Source organism: Aspergillus homomorphus, assembly GCF_003184865.1.
Source record: "Aspergillus homomorphus CBS 101889 unplaced genomic scaffold BO97scaffold_40, whole genome shotgun sequence".
Lineage (NCBI taxonomy): Eukaryota > Fungi > Ascomycota > Eurotiomycetes > Eurotiales > Aspergillaceae > Aspergillus > Aspergillus homomorphus.
Window position 1 is genome coordinate 188,432 of NW_020291926.1, and position 26,076 is coordinate 214,507.

The 26,076-nt window shown below is 51.9% G+C and overlaps 6 protein-coding genes across 6 annotated transcripts; 4 read left to right on the plus strand and 2 right to left on the minus strand.

The window, feature by feature from the left end:
• Nucleotides 1-4,446: 4,446 nt before the first annotated feature.
• BO97DRAFT_396888 (Zn(II)2Cys6 transcription factor) lies at nt 4,447-8,092 on the plus strand. Its single transcript, XM_025694106.1, has 4 exons — nt 4,447-4,906; nt 4,958-5,810; nt 5,873-6,791; nt 6,856-8,092. The coding sequence occupies exons 1-4, from the start codon at nt 4,876-4,878 to the stop codon at nt 7,891-7,893; spliced, it is 2,841 nt and encodes a 946-aa protein (XP_025548350.1). The 5' UTR covers nt 4,447-4,875; the 3' UTR covers nt 7,894-8,092.
• Nucleotides 8,093-8,815: 723 nt separating this feature from the next.
• BO97DRAFT_417083 (J domain-containing protein) lies at nt 8,816-11,452 on the plus strand (the record flags this gene model as incomplete). Its single annotated transcript, XM_025696457.1, has 4 exons — nt 8,816-9,391; nt 9,503-9,853; nt 9,917-11,251; nt 11,309-11,452. 4 exons carry the CDS (start codon nt 8,816-8,818, stop codon nt 11,450-11,452), a joined length of 2,406 nt encoding a protein of 801 aa, XP_025548351.1.
• A 497-nt stretch (nt 11,453-11,949) lies between these two features.
• On the plus strand, nt 11,950-14,216 carry BO97DRAFT_375312 (SKIP/SNW domain-containing protein). The gene is made up of 3 exons (XM_025692983.1): nt 11,950-12,158; nt 12,267-13,727; nt 13,789-14,216. Exons 1-3 carry the CDS (start codon nt 12,012-12,014, stop codon nt 13,960-13,962), a joined length of 1,782 nt encoding a protein of 593 aa, XP_025548352.1. The 5' UTR covers nt 11,950-12,011; the 3' UTR covers nt 13,963-14,216.
• Nucleotides 14,217-18,208: 3,992 nt separating this feature from the next.
• BO97DRAFT_186731 (ACT domain-containing protein) lies at nt 18,209-20,245 on the plus strand. The gene is made up of 3 exons (XM_025690432.1): nt 18,209-18,349; nt 18,481-18,872; nt 18,927-20,245. The coding sequence occupies exons 1-3, from the start codon at nt 18,305-18,307 to the stop codon at nt 19,903-19,905; spliced, it is 1,416 nt and encodes a 471-aa protein (XP_025548353.1). The 5' UTR covers nt 18,209-18,304; the 3' UTR covers nt 19,906-20,245.
• Nucleotides 20,246-22,329: 2,084 nt separating this feature from the next.
• BO97DRAFT_437088 (WD40 repeat domain-containing protein) lies at nt 22,330-23,564 on the minus strand (the record flags this gene model as incomplete). The annotated part of the gene is made up of 4 exons (XM_025697827.1): nt 22,330-22,352; nt 22,445-23,056; nt 23,116-23,457; nt 23,510-23,564. 4 exons carry the CDS (start codon nt 23,562-23,564, stop codon nt 22,330-22,332), a joined length of 1,032 nt encoding a protein of 343 aa, XP_025548354.1.
• Nucleotides 23,565-23,768: 204 nt separating this feature from the next.
• Nucleotides 23,769-25,842, minus strand: aspC (septin CDC12). The gene is made up of 7 exons (XM_025700151.1): nt 25,533-25,842; nt 25,450-25,463; nt 25,346-25,388; nt 25,124-25,286; nt 24,752-25,062; nt 24,187-24,695; nt 23,769-24,134 (listed from the first exon to the last, which is right to left on the minus strand). Exons 1-7 carry the CDS (start codon nt 25,572-25,574, stop codon nt 24,065-24,067), a joined length of 1,152 nt encoding a protein of 383 aa, XP_025548355.1. The 5' UTR covers nt 25,575-25,842; the 3' UTR covers nt 23,769-24,064.
• Between the last annotated feature and the right edge of the window lie 234 nt (nt 25,843-26,076).

Genomic DNA, 26,076 nt, shown 5'->3' on the forward strand with positions numbered 1-26,076 from the left:
CTGAGGATGATAATCGTCGCCGAGAACTATGCAAGGAAGTTTGATGCGTGATAAAAAAAGTATTATCCGAACACCTGGCCCTTTCTTTTCCTTCTTCCCACTCAACGGTTTAAAAGTCTAATTTACTGTTTTACCTACCAAGGAAATTACTTAGTACAGTTTCGGTATTTGCTCTGGAAAATCCAGATCTGATCGAAATCGCGCCAATAATCAGGCTTGGTTGCGGCCTTTTTTTTTTTTTTTTTTTTTCCCAATCATGGTGTTCGGCAGATGGAAAGGGAAATTGGCTGGACGTTGGTAGTAGGTATACTTAGTATATGGAGTAGTGTACTCCTCTCCCCGTAGGCAAGAAATTTAGCTCCGCCGCCGCATTCTGATGGCGTCCGTCCGTCATTATTGCGGCTGGGGGGGGGGGGGGGGATTTGATTGTGTGAGGGAGTCTCTGACGGGCGAGATGACGGGCGAGGTCGTATGATAGTATCCTACTTACTTACCTTTGTGAACCTTTCATTATTGTGAGTAAGTTGCTTGCTGGAACTGTAGGACCGTCCGGCCGACAAGCCTGATAGTCCACCAAATAAGGATTGGAGAAGTTGAGTTGGAGGTTAAGTTGTTGTTGGTTCGAATGGGTAATTGCATGCGATAGTGGTCCGTGAACTTACAAACAGCAACAAGTTACAACATCAATTCTCCTCCGGTGTGTGTTTTGGCCTGGTATCTCAGGCTGCAATGCATTATATCATTTCCGTAAGCAAAACTCTTCCACTGGGAATCTTTCCCGATCTTCCCAGGTTCACAGCAAACCTTGTCCGGTCTGACCCTTTTTTTTTCTTCTTTTTCCTCTTTTTGCAACATAGATTCAATCTGGTAAAATCTCCGTACTATCAATTTCTCCCCTCCAATCCCTCCTCCCTCCGTCACCCTACGACATAGTCAGAACTGACGGTGCAGATCTGATCGTCAAACTTGAGACAAACACGCCTCCGGAGGGGCATCTCCCCTCCCCCCAAAGTTCAAACCGTTAAAGGGAGCCGCCCATCGCGAGGCAGGTCCTGAACAACAAGCTCGAATGCAGCTTACCCTAGAATCGGTAGTCTCTCCGACTTCCCGGAGAGATTATTTCGTCCGAAATGAATCAATTCACCACCTTCATTCATAGAGAACCATAAGAATTCCCCCCCAAAATGGATAACTAAAACCACAACCCAAAAAAATCACCGATAAGGAAATCAGTTAGAGCCGCCACATTCCACAAACCGCCCGAGCAGTCTGGGAGAGACCCTCTTTTTGCGTCCGTTTGCCGGGTGCGCCGGAGTCCACTTGGTATCGAGAACCCCACGAATAACAGTTCAACGATCCTCGATAGCTACAGGGTGTGATCAGAGACAAAGTGCTCTGTGCCCTCTGCCCTGGGGAATCCTTGGCTCCTGTCTCGCCGAAATCCTTCCTCGTCTTCTAGATTACTGCTGGAGGGATTTTGATGCATCCCTCTCTCTGATCCTTGTTCGCTCTGGCTCGCTCCGTTTTAACCGGCATGACGGAAAGGCATGCTTGCGACGAGCCCCTGCTGCTCCACTTTACGGAAAATCCGACCACCATCCCGGCCCTTGCTAAGCAGAGACGATAAGCTGGTGGAACCGCGGTGGTTCCCTCCCTAAATGTTGATTAATCAGCCTTTGGAGAATTCGTCCGAGTTTGAACAACAGCCCGGCCGAAACTGTGGTCGGCATGGTAGAGTGGAAGGTCGTTTCGTACGGGGATTTGCCCATTTTGATGCTTGCCTGGCTTTCGCGGTTCGAGGTGTGTTGTTCCTTCTCTCATTTTTTATTACAATTTTTTTTTCTTTTTTTTTTATTCTATATCGATCTCTTGTTTCCGTTCTTTGCCTGCTTGCTTGCCCCTTGCAAACTTTAGACAGGAGCATGATATGCAAGCATTATTGCTTTGATCAGCGCGCTTCGATCCTCTTGTGTTGGTTCCGTGTTGCTCCGGCTCGCAATTAATGGATTTGATTAACTTGCTGCCAGAGAAAGATCGCAAGCTTGCAGAGGGATATCCTCATCTATGAGGCAGAAGGAGCAAAGAAAAGAACCCTCGGTTGGAGCCAGAGCCTAGTTAGAGGCTCAGAGCAAATGATAGATAGACAAAGATGGTCATCGCTCGGACGGCACCCACCGGCCGATCTCAGTAGTCATTGAATGCAGAATTACATGCTATTGCGCTACGGTAAGTCATGGAGGACGCATTGTCCAGACCAAGCCAAACAAGGTTATCACCAACTGCCGTCCCGAAAAAAAAAAGTTAGAAGATGGTGCTTTGCTACTCGAGCCGCCGCAACCATGACTAACGAAAAGCAGTGCAGACCTGGATCTTTTCCGAGAGGATCCCCTTGCGGGGCGCCGGTAGGGAAACCTAATTATCATCACCCAGCCCGACAGGGTAAAAACAAGAGAGCGCGCGCTGCGACAAGCCCTAAAGGCAATACAGAACAAGAAGGGACCCCGGGGAGAGAGGGACCTCGAGAGGGGCGCTGACGATATCTGATACCCAGTTGGACAAAAGTCTAAATCTAATTCTCCCCTCCCCATCTCCGTGGCATGATTCGATCGGGATCAAAGGGTCGATGCTCGTGCCTGTCTTCGTAGCTAGAGTTCGGATACCTTGGGTCCCTCTCCTCCATCTCCGGTCCAGGCTCCTCCCCCCGTTTGAGTATATCCAGTGTCCCATCAGCGTCCGTGTAGCCGCGGATCACCCAATGATTCAGGTGTCATGGTGGAGCAAGAGCGAAGTTCAGCCGAAGACGGAGCTTCACTAAATGCTGAAAAGCAGACCAGACATTGAAGTGAGACAGTGGGAAAGTAGAGACGAATGGAGAGAGTTAGTGAGCAAGAAAGAGGGCTCCCAAAGTATGGTTGGACGCCAAACTAAGTTGACCGGTACGGGTGAACCCCGTAGTACCTTTCGGTACTCATCAGTCTGTCATAGGGTAGGCCTTCAAGTCAATCAGCCAGGCATAATAATAGTATATGCCCCTGTCGAAACCGTAATTGCCGGTGTGAATTCTGCCTGGATCAGTCATAAGTTGCCATCAGTGTACAAGGGTAATCAATCAATCAAGAGCAGTTTGTCCAGGTGGGCTTAGGGGGTTTAGGAAGGTGAAGATCCAACTGCCTACAACCAGGAAGAAGGGACCTTCGACCATATCCCCCATATTATTCCTACCACATCCTCCTCTTTTCCTCTCTCACCTTATCCCTCTCTTCTTTTTCCTCCTCCCTCTCATCTGGCCTTCCATGGTGGTGCACGTGTGTGTGTGCATGAGTGAGTGAGTGAGTGAGTGAGTGAGTGTATCTGTGTATCTGTGTGTGTACGGCCCATTCATAATTCTATGCCTTTGTGTGGGCATTGAAGGCGGCTGCTTCTCCAATCGTTCTTTCTTTACCTCCAGCCTACTGAATTGTGCCTGAACGGTGCTCAGGTGTATGTACAGTACATCACCGCCCACCTTCTCCGCTCTTTCTCGATAATCGATCTAGTCAAGGGATCGGGTTTCATCCGTGGCCCTGTTCCAAGAGGCACTGCCGCAATATAGCACCTCAGCCCCTCTACTTCGGGCCTGATTTGATTCGTTAGTGGCAGTAACCTCCCGGCCGACATTCAGCCCATTTGACACTTGTGTGCCCTTTTGACGTCTTACGTCTTGGACGGGCTGACTTCCTGCTTTTCGAAAAAGACTGGTAATTCGAGAAGCGCACAACTAAGCCTTTTCGTGGAAACCCCGTTACTCTTACACTTTTTTCTCTCTATCTCTTCTGTTAATTGTTGATTTCCGTTGGAGTGGTGAGTTGTGTTGTGTATTGTTGTTGTTGTTGTTGTTGATCTCGAGAATCCATCAATCAATTGAGTGAGTGATTGATTGATTGTCCCACCGAGGCACGGAGACCACCTGGTCTCGACAAACGAAACGGCCTGCCTTCCTCTTCGGTCCGTCCGTCGTGGGCGTTCGATGCGTGTTTCGCCGTCCATCTGCAACCGCACGCTGTTTCGCCCCCAACTCCCTTCCTTTGCCATCATCTCTCGGCGATCTTCTTGATTCTGCTATTCTTGGACGCAGACCTACATCCCAGTGCCCTGTCCGTCCGCTTCCACCTGTAATTCGACGAGCCCTTCCAGACCTGCTATCACGAGTGGCACTTTTGACGATCTCTTCAGCGACAGCCATCTAGACCTCCCGCTGCAACCCTGGAATGGAGAGTTCTCACCTACTGACAGTGCTTCAATGGTCGTCTACAACATGACCATTGGTCTTTAACTGCTATTCCCCCCTGATTCCGTCATCCCGCAGTGAATGGAAGCAGCCAAGTGAGCGCGCGTGGCGCGGACTTGGTCCTTCTGTTGCGAAAATTCCTGCTATTCCATCCGAATAGTGCTCAGGTTCTGCAACCAGGAAGGCGTTCAGTCTTCATCTTACTACTAGTGGTGTTTGATATCCTTAATCTCAATCAGTGTGCTTACTATCTTATCCCACGCCTCTCACGTATACGGCTATTGTTCGACTACCCCACCTGTGCCTGCCAGTCTAGCACGTCTACGGTCCGGGTGCACGTGTGAGTCAACAAAGCTTCGATTCCCACAATATTGGAGACGGAGATAACTAAATGACTTCGTGATCTGGCAGGTTGCCTTGATCGCGTCTCTGGGCAGTTCGGCAAAGCCGAACAACAATCACTCGGCTGAGCAGCCCGGATTTTGCTGAGTACGATTATCGACATATACACGCTCCGGAGAACTTCCTGCCAGAAGGAGTTTCCCGGTCTCGTGGTCTCAGTATAAGCCATCAAAGTCTATCTCGTACGAAATCAGACCGCCAACACCATGTCGGACCATCCGACAGGACCCTTTGGGAGTATGTCGCTCATAAATAATACTGACCCGGTACATTCAGCTAACGTTCCAGGCTCTGGAGCTCATCCATATCAGCTCCCGCCGCCACGTACGTCGGCACCTTTACAGCTCGGGACAGATCCCTTCCTGCGGCAGCGCAATCAGGCAGAAGGCCGCGAACCTAGCGAGCTAGCCTCTGGTCGCTCAAGTATATCTGGCTCACAGTCGGGGTCGAAGGAGCAGCTTCCTTCAGTGAGTCAGTTATTGACACCAACTGCTCATTCGAGCCGACCATCGTCTCCGTATCATGCCCACCGATTCGGGGTCTACACTCCTCCCACTGGTGGCACTGGCTCCCCGATTCCTCTCCAACACAGCGAACATTTACCGCGACCTAGTATCCATGATAGTCCCCGGGCGTACCCTGAAATGGCCGTCTCGCAGAGTCGGAGCCTGCCGCCACTGTCTCACATTTCGACCAATACTGGATTTGGACGTGAAGGATCCCTACACTCGCTCCATACCAGTCCCGCAGGACCACCCGTTCACGCAGCGTCTTTCTCATATTCTGGCTTTAAGTCCCAGGAAAAGGATCATGCGGGAGATTATTCTCCTTCCGAGGCGAATTCCGACATCACTTCCGCTAATCGAACCCGAGGAAGTAATGTCCGGCCGCACGTTGTGGATGAGAAGTACATTGACGGGGAAGGATTGTGTTATATCTATGCAGACGGGTCACACTGCCCGAAGCTGATCGACGGCGTACCAGTGAATGCTAATTGGGGGATCACAAAAGCCGGCAAACCGAGAAAAAGACTTGCGCAAGCTTGCTTGACCTGCAGGGAGAAGAAAATCAAATGCCAGCCAAACTTGCCCAAATGTGATCAATGCCAGAAGTCTGGGAGAGACTGCAGGTTCGAGAGCGCGTAAGTGGGTCGATAACAGCTATTATGAACTTCCGGCAGATACTGACGGACTGCCAAACCAGACCTCGTGGCCATCGGGCAGCACTAAAAGCTTCACACCTCACGAACAAATACGATTCACAAGAGAGCTACCCTGCGGGCGCTTACAACCATGGCGGTTCCCCTCAACTGTCATACTCTACCATGCGAGCATCAGAGAGCTCGGTATCGCTCCCCGGCACGAATTCGCTATCTCCCAAGTCCGAAGCTTCCATAATTACACCCTCGGCTTTGGATACAACACAGAGTATGATGGATTATGAACAGCAATATCGACCAAAAGCGCATAGCTTTGGCCGCGCTTCCTTGGGAGCCGAAGATACACATATGGGCACAGCCGATGCGACGGCAATCGTGATCCCAGATTATGTGGAAGTGTTGACAGAGATGAAGGACATGAACCCTCAGGATCCACTCGTGAGCGACTGGAATACAGACCCTTACGAGGCTGACCCGGAGCTTACCGTTCACTATGTCGAAAGCTACTTCACCTACGTGAATGATCGGTTGTATTACATCTTTCCGCGAAAACGATTCCTGTTGTGGCTGAGGTCGTGCCATACAAAATCACTGGAAGACAACATGCTTCTCTACGCGATGATGGCTTTAGGATCGGTTTTCTCCGATCGTCCTGACAGGGGGATGGCAATGAGGAAATACGCACGCACGGCTCGATACGCAGTAGAGCATGGTCGACATAGTCTGTCTTTGCAACTTGCCCAAAGCCACATCATCATGAGCATGTGGTATTATGCAGTGGGCGCTCTGGTGAAGTCCTGGGATGCGGCTGGAGCGGCTGTCCGTACGGTGTGTGGGCTCCGGTACAATATCGAATCAGGGGGGGTTATTGTGGATCAAAACCGGGCTTGTGAGTATGGACTGCACCCGCAGGCTTTGATCGAGTGTCGCAGGCGAACATTCTGGGTTGCTTTCATCAAGGACGTGAGTACATGAACCGGACTATCGCGCGTGTTTACTTTGTAGCTAACCAATTCGTGATTCTTAGCGTACAACCTGCATCTATGCCCCGTCGTCCGGTATAATCTCCTCTCAATCCGCCTACCTTAGACTCCCTTGCCGCGAAGAAGTTTTTGAAGCACAGGAGTATACCACGGTGCCCTACTTCCAGAGCTTCCTGAACCAACCTCCTTCTACAAACAATGACCTTTCCGGTATGAGCGCGATGGCACTCCTCATTGAGATAATGTCGCTGTGGGGCGAAGTATCGGATCATGTCCTTCGGTTGTCGCTGGTTCCAACAGATGTATATGGCAAGCACTTCGACGAATTTTATGCGACAGTGGCGCAACGGGCAGAGGAATGGGTCGCGAGGATTCCAGACCACCTGACTTTCACGGCTGTGAATCTGGAGCGGAGCATTCGGACCAAAAAAGCGGACGCATTCATGTCGATACATCTGGTTTATCATGCGACCTTGATGAAGTCAAACAGACATGCTCGCCACCGGAGCATGCGTGTGGAGGCGATCAGCCAGCATATCCATGCAGCCCGGACCCATGCGGCTGATATACTTCGCATGGCCAAGGCTTTGGTTCGCTATGCATCTGAGTATGAACCGACGCGGATTCTCGTGGAACCAAGTTCGGCCAAGGGAGCGATATTGAACCCGTTCCTGGGCTATGTGATCTTGTCTGCGATTGACGTGATTAGTGCAGCTGGCCGCTTGGTCGAGCTGCGAGAATGCATTGCCCTAATCCAGGGTGGGCTCGAGGCAATCAAAGAGCTGACGCGGTTTTGGGGCAGTACCTTGGCGCTGGCGACATTGATACAAGAGCGACTCGATTCGTTGACCGCGTGCTTGGAGAACCCGGCGCAAACCGATGGCAAAGTTGTCTTCTTGACGAATAGCGCATCGTTGGATAGTAAAGTCCGTAATGTGCTGCAGAAGCATTCGCATTATCCGACGGATGAGGATCTCATGTACGGAGGGTTGCCGTATGAAGGGTTGCTTAGTGCTCTTGGCGCTGGCGAGGTCCCTCTTTCGAACAGGGCGATTCTCTGGGTCGGAGACGTTAAAAGCTGATGGTTCTTACTTGGGGGACCATCGAAATTGCATTTCAGAGGCATGTAATACCATAGCAAGGCCGTTTTTTGATTTCGATTTACACATCATATACCCGGGAGGCTTGTTTGGACTTTTGTCTGTTCTGGATCATGGAGGACTGACAGGTGTGGTCCTATCTATTGGACGATTATTACTGTACATACAGAGACATGAGCATTTTAGCCTTGATGAAGCATACGTGCAGTATGAAGCATGAATTTGAGTCTAGTGATAATGTAGATGTAGACATGTGGCCTCTTACACCGCCGAGGTTGTTTTTCCCAACGTCATCGAAGGGAGATCTGCCAGTAAGAATTGCTAGACCTGCAGACCGCAGCACAACAACAACAGTTCTGAGACGGACATACTCGATGCCGCACTCAAGTCACAATAGTGGTTGAAGTGATGATTCTTTGAATTTAACATGGACTTATGAGCGACAGTTGTTTGACCCCGTTCCCGCGACTTGATCAGTTACTTTCCGGTATGTCTCTCCCCGCTCTTTCCGCCCGCCCCTCCGTCCCGGTCCAGAACTGAGCGGACACTGCAGAAGGACAGCCAGCCAGCTTCTTACCCATTCCGGCGCCGGCACATTGATTCCAATTGCGACAACGGGTTTTCTCTTGGGTAGAAAGAGACCCATCCAGCAACAGCTTATTTTATACTTCCGCCGGACACAACCTAATCACTGACCCCTTCACCATTATCACGCTCGATACTTAGGAAGTTCATCAGCAGATCCGCTCTCTCGAAGAAAAAAAGGCGCTTGATCCTCTCTCTACGAACGACAAGAACTTCCTTCTTCGAGCTACAGCTACCACCACAACCACCACAACCACAACCACTATAATAACAACCAACAACTGAACCCGAAACTCGAATAGCAGGAGAGGGAAAAAAAATGCCAGCCCTCGAACCCGACACCTCCCCACCGCCATCGGCGCCGGACTACCAAACCCACACCCACAATTACACTCACGAAGACGAAGAAGAAGACGACTATGAAACCCTCCCCCACCCCAATTACCCAGAGGAATCATCATCATTATCAGAAGAAGAAGACTACTACGCCCTCCTCAACCTCCCCCGCGACCCCCCACCAACCGACACCCAAATCCGCTCCGCCTACCGCACACTCACCCTCTCCTTCCACCCGGACAAACAACCGGCCCATCTAGCCGAGACAGCAAAGCGACACTTCGAACGTATTCGGACGGCGTACGAGACGTTAATCGATGGGCGGAAACGCGTGGTCTATGATCTTTTGGGGGCGGAGGGGGTGCGTGAGGAGTTTGATGGCGTCTCCGCCGCCGGGAATGCGAACGAGCATGGTGGTGGTAGTGGTGGTGAAGGCTCGCGGGGGAAAGAGTGGAGGGTGGGTGTTAAGGTTAAGAGTCCTGAGGAATTTCGGCGGTGGTTTCTTGAGAGGATGAAGAGGAGGGAGCGGAAGGCGGTTAATGCGTTGGTTGAGGGGAAGGTATGTTTATGATTTCCTTCTTTTCATCTCTTTGGGGGTGGGGTTGAAGGTTGCCGGTTTATTGGGCGGTTGGGTTTGGGATGGATGGCGCTGACTGACTGACTCATGCAGGGTACGTTTACTTTGGGGATTGATGCGTCGGATATGATTTCCGTCGATAAAGGCGCTGGGGAGGTTTATTTGCATGTGCCGGACCCCAAGTTGGCGAATTTTGGCGTTGGGTTCTCGTTCAAGGCGCCTTTGCCGACTTGGGGGAATATTTTTGGGGAGGAGGAGGAGGAGGAGGAGGGCGATGGTGACGATGAGGACGAGGCGGAGGAGGGTGGCTCCAGACAAAAAGATCTTGCGTCGCTTGCTGATGGCCCTGAGATGGTCATTAATGCTGGAATCTCGGGCAAGATTCGCCATTTGACCCAGAAATTGGAGATCCGGGTCCAGGATCAGGAGCCGGAGATTAGAGAGGTGTGTTCTGTTGTCAAGTTGTCCCGATGAGCATTCATTCAGTCGTCACTAACCACCGACCAGGTTCCTGTCCCGTTGGTCATCTCGACCAAAGAATTGCAACTGGGACTCGGCGCAAGCCACACCTTTGCGGATCTATCGGGCTCCAAGGGCATCCTGGGAAATCCGTCCTTAAGGTTTCTTCAGTATTCGGCTCTCTCGGTAAATGCCTCCGTGCTGCCCTTCCCCGAGCTCGATGTCAGCTGGGCGAAACCCTTTACCCTTGTCCCCGGCACGAGACCCTTCCAGCTGGAGTTAAACACTGTCTTTCAGCAGCCGGTTTGGACTGCGCCCCCGATGCTGGGGGCCCGGCTGTCCAAGCAGATCGGCGACAAGAAACATGTGTTCGCCAATTGGTCGAGTGGAACGCTCACCTGGCCGCTTGGCTTCCTCCAATTCCTCAATCCCAAATTCGAGGTTCGAGATGCGTTCGAAAATATCCTCTTTATCCCAGGACAACTGAGCCAATTCCAGTTCGGTGTCTTGTCCCGGCCGACGACTAAGTACGTGGCTAGTGTCGACGACGACATTGACGACGGCGAGGCCGAGGAAGACATCGAGTTCGAGAATGTCCGCTCCAAACGCCGCAAGGCCAACAATGCTGCAGAGGCGTGGCAATTAGGTGCCGCCGTTAGTCCGATGATGGGTGGTCTGTCATTCAGCTACTCCCGCAATATCTTCTCCGGAAAGCCGTCCACCGACGCGCCGCTTTCCCAATGGAGCTCCGAGGCTCACTATCATCTACCCCAAGGGAAAGAGCCACGGTCAGTCCGGCTTGCGGTTCAGAGTACGGTTGGGTTCGATCTATCGCTGGGCTGGCATATCGAGGGATCCCGTCGGGTTGGTGGGTTGACACGTATGGGGCTGGGTGTTGGCGTTCAGTCGGCGAATGGACTCGTCATGACCGTCTCTTGGAGCCGCCTGGGCCAGAAGATCAAGTTGCCGATTACCGTCTGTCCTTTCGAAGCGGCCAATGCTGATGCCGCTGCGTTGGCCGTTCTGCTCCCTTGGGTCGCGTACTGCGCGCTAGAGTTTGGATTTATCCGCCCGAGGGAACGCCGGAACCACCGTCGGGTGATCGCTCGACGACAGAAGCAGCTGAAGAAGCTGGTGCCGAAGAAGCGGGAGGAGAGCCAGCAGGCCATCCAGTTGATGATGGATCAGGTGCAACGGCGTCGTGATCGGGAGGCCAGTCACGATGGCCTGGTGATCACCCGGGCCGAATATGGCCACTATCCCAAGAACAACAAGAAGAGGAGTGATGGCAGCGATAGGGAGCCTGAGGTGGCTGATGTCACTGTCCCGGTCATGGCGTTAGTTGACAACGGCCAGTTGGTGATTTCCAAGGACACGGCCAAGGTTAGTATTTCATCTTACCATCTGTATTCCGGCTTCATGCTAATTAATGCTTTCCAGTTCCACATCCTCGGGTTCTACGACCCGGCGCCTCTCCTGCCCAAGACATTGAAGATCTGGTATACGTATCATGGAAAGGAACATTATGTGGAGGCGAGTGACAAAGAGGGCGTTGCCTGCCCGATGCGCTCGCATATGCTGTAAGCTGGGTGGTTCTACCTAGGCTTGGTTTCTTATGCTGTCCTCATACTTCCTTCTCACTCCCTATAATGTATACATGACCCCTTCCTTGTTTGCATCAAATCTCATTCATGCTGCAGATGGTTGAGACCGGGTGTTTTGGTTGCATGGCAGCTTCTCTTTTTGTGTATAATAGATCTGCGAAATGATTCCCCTCTCATATATTCCTCGATATCCTGTTGGCTTGACTGAGATCACTGTACAATAAAGCATATTAGTGAAGTCCTGATGATTCTCTACTTCAGACTATTCCACCACGAGTTTCCCGACCAAGCAGAGACACATTATTTGGTATATAAGAGTAGTCTGAGAGCATACTCGCGGCCTCGAGTCGTCAAAGCGGTGTGAACTCAACTGGCGGGATATCGAAAGCGGGCGCCACCGCCCTGCACCCACGTGACCATCGACGCAATTCCGCCGCCAAACTTGCCAGCCCGAGTTTGAGACGTTGAGATGTGATCAACCTCTGAACCACACACCCATTCATCCTTCGGTGGTCATCATCAACTTATTACCTCCCACGATGACGTCCATAGCGGAGGGACTCTTCAAGTCTCTTCCCAAGCCGAAATACACCGGCGAGGAGGAGGAACTCCCCCAACACGCGCAGCCCCGAGGACCCCGGATCGTGGGCCCCGGCCAACTCGATGAATCCCAGATCGTACTCCGGGTAAGCCACCAGCTTCTTATCCGCCCACCCCCAACCCGATCATGATCCCAACGCACTATTTTCCAACGATGAAGCTAATCTTCTGTCTCCCGTTCGGGTCAACTACAGAGAACCGGACCACCTCCCTACCAAAACCGCGCTGGATGGCGCCCGCGCGCCCCGGAGGACTTCGGCGACGGGGGCGCGTTCCCGGAGATCCTGGTTGCGCAGTACCCGCTGGACATGGGGCGGAAGGGGGCGGCATCGACGTCGAACGCGCTGGCGGTGCAGGTGGACGCGGAAGGGAAAGTGAAATACGACGCGATCGCGCGGCGGGGCCACAGCGATAACCGGGTCGTGCACGCCAGCTTCAAGGACCTGATCCCGCTGCGGCAGCGGGTCGACATGGGCGAGATCTCGCTCGACCGGCCCTCGGAGGAAGAAGTGCAGGCGCAGATGGAGAAGACCAAGAACGCCCTGGCCAGTTTGGTGGAGGGCGCCGTGTCGGCGCAGAAGCCCAAGAACGTGCGCGGGGGCGGGCGCCGCGCCGAGCCGACTTTCGTGCGCTACACGCCCGCGAACAACCAGATGGGCGATGCCTCGCGTGGGAAGAATGATCGGATTATGAAGATCGTTGAGCGTCAGCAGGATCCGATGGAGCCGCCGAAGTTCAAGCATAAGAAGATCCCCCGTGGCCCGCCCTCGCCTCCGCCTCCCATTATGCACTCTCCGCCTCGCAAGTTGACTGCTGAAGATCAGGAGGCTTGGAAGATCCCCCCCCCTGTCTCCAATTGGAAGAATCCCAAGGGTTATACTGTGCCCTTGGATAAGCGCCTCGCTGCTGATGGGCGCGGCTTGCAGGATGTTACGATTAATGATAAGTTTGCTCAGTTTGCTGAGGCGCTGTTTACCGCCGATCGCCATGCTAGGGAGGAGGTGCGCTTGCGCGCCCAGATGCAGCAGAAGTTGGCGGAGAAGGAGAAGGCGCAGAAGGAGGAGCACCTGCGCGCTTTGGCTCAGAAGGCCCGCGAGGAGAGGGCCGCTGCTACCAGCGGTGGTGGTGGTCGTCGCCAGGATTCGCGGTCGCCGCCTTCGCGTAGTGTCAGCCGCAGCCCCTCGAGATATTCTGACCGGTCCCGCACGCCGAGCGACGACGAGAGCGGCGCCCGCGAGCGCGAGCAGCTGCGTCGCGAGCGGAGGCAGGAGGCGGAGCGCCAGCTGCGGCAGTCGCGCATGGGCACGGAGCGCCGCATCCAGATGATGGCGCGCGAGCAGAACCGCGATATTTCGGAGAAGGTCGCGCTGGGCCTGGCCAAGCCGACGCAGTCGTCCGAGGCCATGTACGACTCGCGCCTGTTCAACCAGACGAGCGGAATGAGCTCCGGGTTCAACGAGGACAACCCCTACGACAAGCCGCTGTTCGCCGCGCAGGACGCCATCAACAGCATCTACCGTCCGCGTGCGCAGGTCGATGACGACGACGACGGCGGCGAGGGCGCCGGCGAGGAGATGAGCAAGATCCAGAAGTCGAGCCGGTTCGAGGTTCTGGGACGCGCCAAGGAGGGCTTCAAGGGTGCCGATTTAGCAGAAGTGAGTGTCTTGTTCTTGTTTATGTTTTTTGCCTAGTCACGCTACTAACATCCAGTCCCAGGCTCGTGACGGTCCCGTCCAGTTCGAAAAGGACACGACAGATCCCTTCGGCATCGACAGCATGATCGCCGACGTCACGGGAGGCGGAGGATCATCGGGCCAGAAGCGTTACGGCCTTGAGGAGGTCGATCGCTCCGAGCGAGGATCCAAACGGGCCCGTGTCGATGATGATTGATTATGGAGAGGAGGGTTTGGTCTGGAACTGTATTTGTGATTCCTTAGGTATTTTTTTTCTTTGTCATGCATTGCGGGCGTTGTGATTCACTTTCTCGGGAGCAGTTTCTCTCCGGTGCCATTTAATTCAAATCAAAAGAACAGACAGATATGATGTATATCTCTTCTCGCGATCATACTGTAAAATAGCCGCATACACGTGAAGAACTTCCGGAAGGGCAGAAAAAGCATGACTATACCTTCCCCAATTCCGCCTCTATCTACTATACTACCTATACTACACATATATTCAACAACCAAACTCGATCCCAATATGATATGAATATCGGACCTACACAAGTCCGAAACCCCCTTCCTCCCTTCTTTTCATCCACCATCCAAATTTAGACCAAGATCGGGTGTATCTATCAGTCACCCGACCTACTACCTACCGCATTACACTGCACCAGAACAAGAAAACAGGATTCAGCGAGAACTTGGTTTCTCCTTTGAGTATGTAGACAACCACTGATTAGATAAGGATTACGCTGCAGATACGAATGGATGGACTTTCGTTGATTGTTCAGATGACCTTTCTATCCAAAACAGATTGGGGTTCTTTACTTTGCTGTGGTTATGTGGGGCGCTTCATCTGGGTTACGTAGTATGTAGTATCTAGTGAGTTTAGTTTCTTTGGGTTGGATGCGGAGGACTCGGTAGTGTTCGACTAAGTGTATGTATGTGCATGTGCACGCGATGCGGCGTGGGTCGGATGTATCATGGGGCACTTACTAGTTACATGTACTGTACTTACTGATAAGAGGTACTGTACATACTTAGTTTGGTGTTTCAGTTCGGTGGTCTTGGAGAGGAGTTAGGTGGGTAGATTGTTGATTTGCTATGATTATAATCTCTTTACCTCCGGGATATTGTCTGTATGAAGATGATGTAGGATAGATTAGATGTTCCTAGTGCCACGCGATATGCTGCTTTTGCTTCGGGGGTTTGAATTGGCTCCTTGGTCTTCGGCAAATGGTACTGTACTTTTGCACGGTCTTTGACAAGAGCCCTCAGATGGATCGGACCTACCGTTCGCGGGAGGGGCAGGGAGCTGTGGCTGTGTTTCCCTATAAAGTACCGTCTACCCTATAGCATACCCTTGTCTATTGTATAGCACCAGGCACCCTTGATGCTATGCTTGGTTAGCTATGATCGCTCAGCCACACCGCACCACATCATCATTAGTGGTGGCTGGGATTCTCAGTGGCTTGCGAGGCCAGGCGCATGAACTGCTGTAACTTACCCTCTGTCTCTGTCTCTATCTTGCTTCCATGTCTTATGATTGAGGGCGTGGTGTGGGCGTTCGTATTGCCTTCTCTTAGGACTTGAGATAGGCTGCCGTACATGGGTGTGGCTATGCGGTATACGCTGCGAAAGATAGCGGAAGTTGGTTGACTGCCGTGCATGCATGCATGCATCCCATCCATGCAGATATCAGGCCATTCCTGGTTATGTCGGGTCGATCATCCGTGATTATTTCTTTTAGTGGAGGAGGGAGGTTGTATAAGTTTCTATTGCTACCCGATGGGTGGATGGTTGTCTTGGAGTGTGGTGGTGTCAATCTTTGGGCAACCAATCAAGGGAGGTAGATCTCTTGTCTTCTGGTGAGGTCATGGGGATCGATCGGTTGTCTCTCCTGGTTTTTGTGTAGATGATGGACCGCTTCAAGCGCATCAGTCAGTATACTAGGAGTATTGAGTTCGTAAGTTAGGTTTAGGGGATCGAGTCGGGTAATTTGGGTTCTGCTGTTCTGTTTGTTCTGCTGTGCATGAATACGAAATTTTGATGGGTTGTTTTGGACGGAGACAAAAGGATTCGCTCGGAGCCGGGATAATTGCTGCATTATTGTCGCTGTTATCAGAAGCATTAAGGCAGATAGACAGACGGATATTTTGGAACTATTCTCCTGCCCGTAACGTGGTCAGGGCAGGCAAGCATTCCACTACGAATTGTTCTCATATCGGATCCTTGACTGGCTGGCTTATATCGCTCAAGGCAGTCGATGTCAAAAGTTCAAAAAACGCGGGCTTGACAACGGAGTATAGTCATGGAAAAGGCAGCTAGCTGGACAGGCAGCTCCACAGTCCATATAGAAATTGCCCACTTAGGCTGTCGGGTCCTCAAAAGCCACCAAATAACACGCCGGAGTGCCACAATTCCTTCAAACTGCTTCTCTGTCGACCCTCCGTTGGGTGCCACCCCCTCACTTTTAGCTGCAATCCAAAGCCGAAACGACACTACCCTGATGCTTGATGGCGACAGTCGACTTCTTTTTGCCCTTTCGCCCCCCTAGTCTATCGCCGTCAAAATCGCCACGCAACGCACGCATGGCTTGCTCTCTGCAGGATTGGCCTGTGTGACTGGGTCGATGGCTGATTTGCGCGACCGTGGTGCCTGACTAGTAAGCAGCAGCAGCAGCTGCTGCTGCTGCTGTGCTCTCCCACACGTTCATCACACCAAACATCCTTGCCCCTGGAAAAGTGCGGGGGAGCCGAGAAAAGGGTGTGTGGATGGATTGAGAAAGGCTTGCTTGCTAAGGTTTCTCGCAGGATGGGAGGAGGGAAGAAGGAAGGGGAGGGCGGCCAAACACCAAGCGAAAGACATCCGCTTATCGATCCGTGCGCCTGCTGAGCAAATCCGCTATAATCTACCACAGCGATCATCATCCATCATCCGAGCAGAGTGAGCCACTGAGCACAGGGCAACTCACCTCGGTCGGGACCAGCGCCTAGCGCGGGGCGGCCATCCAAAGGGATTTGCTGGTTCTACTGATAAGCAGTCTGGGTCGGGTGGAGCCTGGCAGCTGGAGACAAGAGATAAAGGCCGGAATGGGCGTAGAATGACTCGATTTGATGTATTAGGTAAAACGGTTTGTGGTTGTCGGATTTGGATGGAAGAGGCAGAGAAGAAAAAAAAAAAAAGGATAAGAACCAGTGTTGGGTCAGTCTGCAGTCGTTTTCAGATCGATGAGTTCTTGGCTAGAGGAATAGCACGAGATAGAGAGAAAGAGAGAGAGACAGAGAGAGAGAGCGTGTGTGTGTGTCTGTCGGTGTCGGTGTCCGTTAGGTCTGTCTTGTCCTGCAGCCAGTCATCATCAGCAGCGAACTTAATTTTTTTTCTCTTCCTATTTACTTTCCTTTTTCTCTAGTCTTAAACGGTCACTGCCTAACACTGTGGAAAAATTGGGGCATCCGGTTAGACTACCACTTACCAGTTCATACTGTCACAACTAGCCGAATATCCGCCGTGGAACTGTCGCTGAAACGGTCAGGTCGCAGTGTCACATTTTGAAGCTAGACAAAAACTGGGCCAGACTCCACCAAGCCATTGATTATTGCATTGAGTGAGTTGAGTCAGTCGAGCAAAGTGTAGAAGAGAGAGTGGTGGTTGGAGGGAAGCAGACGAATTGCATCGCATTACTAGCCACGAGGTGGTGGTGGTTTATGGTGGTCGAGTCACCTGCTTTTCTACCTTAAGCTCTTCTTCTACTGGTGGTGTTCTTCTCCTCATTCTACTTTCTCCATCTGCTGCCTCCTCTTCCATTTACTAACTCAAAACTTCTTCTTGTCCTTTCCCTCATCATAATTCTCCTCCTCCTCCTCCTCCTCCTCCTCCTCCTCCTCCTCCCCCTCTCTTCTTCACCCACCCTCAATTAACCTTCGATCTGCTTAATCTTCTCACAAGACCACAATCCCCTCCCCTGACGGTGACGCAAATTCCTCCTTAATGCCGTAATCCCCTTCAATTGCCTTGCGCATCGCTCAGCTACTTGCGTGCTACACCTTAACCGATTGATACCATCTGTTCGGACAATGGCGTAACCAGGGGTCGGAAAACAATGATCGGGCGAGGCTACGAACTATTCAGGTCTTTCAAACACAGAAAGAAGAAGCGAACAAAGGATCCTGACTCAACATCCTGGCTGGCGTCATAATCCCTGAGATCAAAGTGATCGCCCGGGCGATTGATCTGCCTTGCCTGCACTGCACGGCGCTGCCTGGTGGCTCCATACATGCTTTATTACTTGCCTGTCTAGTCGCTTCCTTTGTCACTTGAATCAACATCTATCTTTCCACTCTTCTCTACTTATTCCTGTCAACACTAAAAAGTTCTCATCTATACTGTGAGTCTCCACACTTTTATCCACTCTTCTACTTCTAACTGGTGCTAGACCGTGCCGGCCATCCCGCTGGCTTATTTGAATATCCATCCTACTTGAGTGTCGGCGGCCCCTACAGTGAATCAGCCACTTTGGCGGCACTTCTCTGCACACAACCTAGCATACTCACACGCTGCCTACCAATATGGAGAAGTCGCTGTCTCTAATCTCTGCCCAGGTCCAGTTCATGGTAAGTCTTTATTTATCCTCTACAACAACTGAAGACCTTCACTGTCATGTCCCAAATTGTCTCCAAGACAAGGCGCCATGGCATCTACCCCGGTTAAGCTTGTTTCGCTGACAACCGTCGTGGAAATACAGGAAGATCGGCTGGCCCTAGTGCATATTCCGCTCGATCTCTATCCGTTCTTCCTCAACCCGATCCTGCAGGTGCTCTTCCACGAGGTATCACCTATCGCTGAGAATCGGGCAGATGGCCAGGACTTCGGCCGTGCCGAAATGCCCAAAGATGCGCAACCCGCATTCTTGAACCTCTCAATCACCCCAGTGGAATGCTCGATTATGTGCCCGAGACAGCTTGCCAACCAGTACTTTGCTCCGTTGGTTGATAAGTTCCTTCGCAATAATTCGTCCAGCCAGAGTCGCCTATCAATCAGCCATGATGATTTCATCGCCATGCAGGTGTACGGCGAGGGCCTGGAAGCCGGCCAGCGGGTCCTCGAACTTACCCGGCCACTGGCAATGGCTGGAATGTACGTATCGATCAATGTGAGATTCTGAGTAACACACTGACTGGAATGTTGCAGCTCCATCTTCTTCATCTCGACTTACTTCTCCGATTACATCATTGTCCCCTTGCGCAGCAAATCTCAGGTGATTGAAACGCTGGAGAAGCGTGGCTTTCAGTTCGAGCTGTCAACGGAGGCTTTCATCAACAACAACCAGGCCCAGTACAGTAGCTGTTTCAGCCCTGTCTCCTCCCGTTCGGCAAGCAGCCTGAGTTCCCCTCCAGCTACGCCTCCTCCTTCATCGTTGGATGAATTGCAAGTGCGCACGTTCTCGTCACTGCGCAAGAACCACATCATTCCTTCTGTCGATCGATCTCTTCGTTTGGTGCATTGCGCTGCCCACCATCAATTCAGCAGTAACACCAGCTCCATTGAGATTCTCCGGGAGGCCCTGACCACCACATTGATCGTGGACAAGCCACGCTTTCTTTCACTCACTTTGACGGCCGCTGATCCTGCGGCATCTCTTCTGTTGGAGAAGCGGCTCCTCCCTCGGTTCTCCCATGGAAACTCCACAACCACAGACGAGGATGATGAGTCCAGTCTTCTTCTCGGATCGAAGGAGGAGATCCTGGTTCCCATAATGCTAGATCTCCGCAAACTGCCCCTGCAGGCAACAGGGATTGTCTGTGGTGTGGCAAGTCGATTGGCCGATGCTACCCACGATCGAGGAGACGCGGAGACTGATGTATCTACGTTCTTGTCCCGTTCCTTCAATGGCTCCGGCACTTCCCTCGACAGTGTATTCAGGCCCTTCCTATCTTCCAGCTGGGGGTCTGGTGGACCGGTGCGCCCTATTGGCCTTGACACGAACTTCCCAACTCATCGTTTGCAACCCGACATGGACCTGGCGATGGATGCCGTGGAAATCAGTTTTCTGAGCACGGCTCGTGCGGGCACCATTCTGGTTGGCGAACACGAGCTGCACCGTGCCGTGGATGCCTTGGAGGCCGAAAGTCACGAGCCCGAAGCTGCGATTGAGGCTCTCGAGATTTAACTTTCTTGTTCCTTCTCTTACCAAAAGTTACTCACATATTCCCCTCTCTTCGTTTCGTTTGGTGGGTTCTTCCCCCGATTTGTTTTCATTTCCCCGCACAGATACCAAATTGTTGCATTTACATCGTCGTTTCTTGCATTACATGTTTCTGGTGTTGTTTGTTTAGTAGTCCCTCACACTTCCCCTTCTCTCTTGCGACTTGACCTCCTAGTCAAGCGAAGCGCTGACTATTGGGTGTTTGAGACAAATTGTCTTCGCTGCATGACCTCTTCACAAAAGTTGTTTCATTGTTTTTGAAAAATCGCAAGGATATTGCATCTAGTCGGCCATCTGAGTTTTTATTTCCGTTTATTGTGTGCCGTTCTCATAAGATTGCGTTAGTGGTTAGTAGGCGAGTTGGTTGGTTGTCCAAAGGTTTATTGAGTCGCTACGTGCAAAAAGCTAGCAAGCAAGCGTGGCTAGCCGGGGTGTTATTGCTGGTTTGATTTGATACCGTGATGCGTACAGCATAGCATTGATTGATGACTGGCTTACCGGTATGATTACAGTTCGTTTCGCATGCAAATGGAATGTATGGTACTTGCTGTCATCACACTTCCATTGAGTTCCAAATTTGTTCTCTGTATTTGCAATTGGTCCGGTTCCCTACTCACGTAAAAACTACCCTTAAGTCTATTCATTAGATTCTCTGTATTGCCCCGGACATGGTGCAGGACCTACAGCCACACACCCCTGGAATAATCCCTCCGGATCCGACAGACTCAATAACTATACCAATCAATAAAGGGCAAACAATAAGGCAGCTACCGCTTACCCCTTGTAGGCGCTCCATGTTACATACCCTACCTGATAAGGTAGAGCTACGGTAGAAGGGGAGGTGGCTGAACCCGCTCCTCTTTCCCTCTCTTTGTCCTCTTTCTACTGTACAAAGCATCTACTAACCACCTAAGATAAGTATAGAATACCTTCGTTGTACCAAACCGGCCTACACTCCCTACCCCCTACACAATAACCGTAGTACACCATACCCAACCCTCCCCCCGTATGGTCAACCAATATCCGATAGGTCATATTCCCAGTCTTAATCTTGAGGCTTTTATGCGGAGACGGGATAATGATTGTTTCATGTAGTGATTAGTGGTGTGCGTGGCGTGGTGTGGTGTGATATCACATCTGCTGTACCTGGTAGGTACAGTACATACCTATATGGGATCTTGATTGCGGATCTGTTCAGCAGAATTGAGTAACGGGGTACTTATAAATACACGCGGAAGGGAAAGGGGAATAGTTTGTAAGAATCCAGTATCTCCAGGCTCGAATACTTCAATATTTCTACTGTGCTACTTTTGCACTGGGTGTCCAAAGATGGACGGACGATGCGGTAATTCAGTACAGGGGGAATTCGTCATTCATGTGTATTGTATATACTGTACAGACATAGATACCCCCTTTACCATAACAAAAAGCCTCTAAACGGTAGTGGCAATTGCAGCGAGGATTGCGTACGAGGTCAGTATAATAGCTATATAATATGACATCTAATATGTAGTGTAAGTATGAAGGAATTCAACTAAGTCCGTGCGTGCATGCTACGATCCTCTGCTCTGGGTGCCTCGGGCCCGCCGGATTGGTAAGTGTGTCTGCGCTGGATGCTTCTATGCTTCTGCTTCTTTTGTACAGGGTAGGTATATAAGTATCTCTTATGGAGATGGGCACGAGGATGTGCCCGCCCACTGGTTCTAGCAATTTCTTAGGTGCAAGAGGGCACGGCCTTAGGTAACCTTGTTATAGGAGGTAGGCCTGATGATCATCACGTTGAGAAACGGATATCGCCGGTGTACTTGGTGTAGACTTGTCGTTACCCATTAGGTTGCGCCGGTCTGCTGGTTCTCGTGGGTTCAATGGGCTGACTTGACCAAGTTCCCGACTAGGTAACAGCCTTCTTCGAAGGGATTGAGCTGGAGGGATGGATGTAAGGCTACCCGAGACGGTATGGATAATCAATCGAGAAAGGACGGTGATCGATGGGATGGTAGGGCCGTAGAGTTCACTGCAAGTGAAGAACTGCACGGTGCGGTGGCTGTGCTTTTCCTGTCGTCATTGTCGGTTGTTCGCGGCGCATGGAAGGCGCTTAAGCCGAGTAGGCTAAGCGTCGAGATTTGAGGCTGACATTTTAGTGTTTCTCATCGCGAAAAGGAGACGACAGAAAATTCAGATGCAACACGTGGGCGTCTGGTGGCGTGGAGGCAAGGAAATGCTAATTTCAAGGCGCACGGTAGCCAGTCGGTTGTCGAGGTAAATACGAGCCAGGGTGAGCAGCCAAGCAGTCAAAGCGCACCGGCGTAAAACGGTTCGTAGAAGCGGTTAGGGGAGTTGGTCGGTGGACTGGTTGTGGTGGCCATGACCTCTTATCTCACCCCGGAGCTAGCGATAGACTTTGACGGTGCCTGATAAAACGATTGGTGAGCGAGGAACCAACGGCATTTCGACAGAGCACGGGATAGAACAAGAAGCCAAAAACAAAAACAAAAAAACTTACCATCCGAGCAACCCCCAGCCCAACATCCTCCCTTTTCATTCCACGCCACGGCACTAACGGCCTTCACCCCCTCCCCAGCAGGAACGGCCGCAAGAACCTCCCCACTGAGGACATCCCAAGCGAACACGGCAGCCTGTGCCGTCGTGCTGTCGCCACCCTTCTCAGCTTCACTGCCGCTCAGGACGACGGCGTCTGCCTTGGCAAAGACGGACCGGATGCGCAGCTCGCTATTGCGATACGCGAGTGGACTCCGACCAAGCGTGAAACTCTCCTTGACCTTTTCCTTCTCGTCGCCCCCGAACGCCTGCAAGAGTTTCCCGTCGCTTCGATCGAGCATGCGGATGCGCCCGTCCAGAGTCGACGTCAGAAGAGCATTACCGTCGTTCGAGCAGCGCACGCTCGTGACCGGGTGGGCGAGAACATCAACGGTGGTCCGGCCCATGCGAATATCGTAGACCCGAACGCGGCCGTCATAGCTGCCACTTGCGATGGAATAGGTAGGCATGTGCACGTGTAAGGAGGAAACGGTATCCCGGGCTTCGGTCAAGGTCTGAATGGGCTTGTGCGAGTTGGACTTGCAGTCCCAGAGGTTGATGGTCGTGTCCGCGCTGCCTAGCCGTTCGTCTCAGTTGAGCCGCAGAGACAATTGCTTTGAGGGATGGAAAACGTACCAGACACGACGACCGAGTCTGCCTCCCCGGCGAACTGAACCGCCTCGACTCGCGCATTGTGCCCACTCCATCGTCGGATGGTTCCTCCTTGTTCGACGTCCCACAAGAAAACTTGTTTGTCTCCGCCTACGCTTGCAAACCGCGCATTATCGGCTGCGACGGCGACGTCGAGCACAGAGTACCCGTGGGCTTCGTACCGCTGAATTGGGGACGTTGTCTCGGCTACGGTGCCATTGTTATTATTGTTGGGTACAGCTCGCGAGAGATGCACAGCACGGTCGGTTGATCCAGTGAGGACGTAGGTCCCAGGATAGCTGGAAAATGTCACCGCGTTGACGGGTCCTGTATACGTCAGAGGTGGTTCGGGGCTCTCGCGATGCGGAACAAGGCTCACCATTGTGCGTTTTGAGTGTGTGAACTAACTGGGTAGGGAATCGTTTGCTCGACATTGAAGAACGCAGGCTTTTGAAATGAAGAATGAAGCTACTAATTGCTAGAAAGACTGCGCTATCTCCGGAAGTGGAGGGGAAAGAAACAAGGCGGCATAAAAGTTGGGGAAAGAGAGGAGCAACGGCTCACCGCCGGCGGACAACGGCCTTACTCCGCATTTCCGACCGCTCAACATTCTATTGAGTCCGGCAAAAGCACCCACGCACTGATTAAATCTGTATTGACATGCTACGAAGTACAAGTGGGTTATTATCGAAGAATGTAGTCAAACCATCGCTAGTTACCAGAAGGCAAATCAGAACAACAAAACAACCGGTCCGTGTTGAGCGTCACGGCTCGAGACGTATAGTCACTCTGAGCGCACAAAATCCGAAAATCAACATGAAAAGAAAAAAGTTAAAGGGGTAGTCAAATGTAAGGATATTAGTTGAGTTGAAAGCACAGTTCGTTCTGTTTTTTCCACCGTCTGATAGACAGTCAAAGCCAGTCCTGAGGTATTTCAACGACGTCCGTGGCTCCGGGTGGACGAGCCCTGCAGTGACTCGATCTCCTGCTCGAGAGATTTGATACTGTGACTGGTCAGCAAAGCGATTCCCCGGCTGGGAATATTGGGAAACATACGCAGCGTGAGTGGCCTCCAAGTCCTTGTTGAGGCGGTCTCGCTCGGAAATGAGCTTCTGCTCCCACTGGCGGAATCGTTGCTCTTCGACCTTGACTTGTTCGGTGAAGCGCTTGCGCAGGTTCTCCTCCTCCTCCTTGAACTTGGGGTTGTCCAGCTTTCTGGGGCGAGCCTCGCCGAACTTCCGGGTCTCCATCTGTTGCGCGCGGTAGGCCTCGTAGTGCTGTTCTTCGGTGGTGTGAATCAGGTCCAACATGTGAGTGCGGATCAGGATAGAGCGCAGCTTCTTGAAGTCGCAGTGATCCTCGTTCTCAACCTCAGCAACACCCCAGGCGTACTGACGACCCTTGACGACCCGGTTGTCGCTAGTCTTAACGTCCTTCTCCGATCCGATAACTGCGAAGGGCATGGCGGCCATGAGGCTGCGCGCATGGGTGGCGGCATGCTCGTCGTCTTCCTCGATCGGAGGAGTATAGATCTTGATTCCCTGGGCCTCGATGACGGCGCGAATCTATCATAGTCACAAGGTCAATACTTATCCTCAAAGACATCATGCGGCTCGCTCACTCTCTGCTTATAAAGGGCCAGGTCGGAGGGGCTGAGAGTATCAGCCTTGGCGATGACGGGAATGAGGTTGACACGGGAGCTCAGGCGCTTCATGACCTCAATGTCGAGAGGCTTCAGGGTGTGTCCAGTGGGGCGGATGAAATACAAGCAAGCGTGCACACGCATATCGATCTTATCGGAGCGGCGGGGCTGCTGCTCTTGCAACATGTAGGATTCATGCTGGTCGTCGAGGAATTCAATGATTGGTTGCCAGGAGTCGCGGTTGTTGACGTAGTCTCCAAAGCCGGGGGTATCGATAACAGTCAGGCGAACTACAGCGGTCACCGGGGCATTAGCAATCGTCCGGAGAAGCCAGGAACATCCGCCATTAACCTTTGAAGAACTTCTCCTCAAGCTCAGCCTTGGTAATCTCGATCTCAACAGTCCGGTCGACCTGCTTCTGATGACGGCGCTTGTGATCGGCGTAATTCTTGATGGTGGTGGAAAACAATGTGTTGATGAAGGTGGTCTTTCCCAAGCCAGATTCTCCAGCAACCTGTATTCGTCCAATGAGTTTCGTCCTTCCTTAAACCCCTAAACTGTTCATTGACCAACCATAATAGTGAAAGCAGCACCACGCTTAGCGACAATCTTGTGTCTGGACATCGTCGTCAGCACCCATGGTGATTAATAATATTTCCTTAGAACGCATTCCATACCGCTGGTTGGGAAGCTATTCATATCAAATTGTTAGTGGGATATTGTATATCAATGAATAGCGACTGCTCTTCATAAGACTTACGTTGGCAATGCCAATGGGGGATGCGGTTTCGGTAGAAGACATGATGGTTAGGAGTTGAGCTGGAACTCAAAGAAGCGGTACCAAAGGAAGTAAATAGAGGATGGGCGGAAAGAGGACAACGCTGGCCTAGGACGAAATGGGGCGTTGGGGCCAACGGGGTAGAATGAGAGAGAAGGGATTAACGAGAGGACAGACGACGAGAAGCGGAGTAGAAATAGGATGAGACAACGACCGTCGGGGGAGGGGAGGAAAGCGGAGAGAAGAGAGGGAGCGAGGGAGAGACTTTGGGATAGAATGGGATGATAGATCGGGAAGTCGTGCCTTCTTCGACTTGGTTGCTGCCCCTGAATCCGCCCCCGAAACAAACAGCATGCAAACAAGCGAGCGTGACTGTGACTTGAGGGGGTGAACGACAGATGCCTCGCGCCTCAGGCTGTCAACTATCCCGAGAAGGCCTAGCTTACGAGACTAAGGCCCCGGATGGCGCTAACACTATTGAAGACTAATGCCGCCGGGGCCGGAGGAACTGTCGATCCGCTCCTTA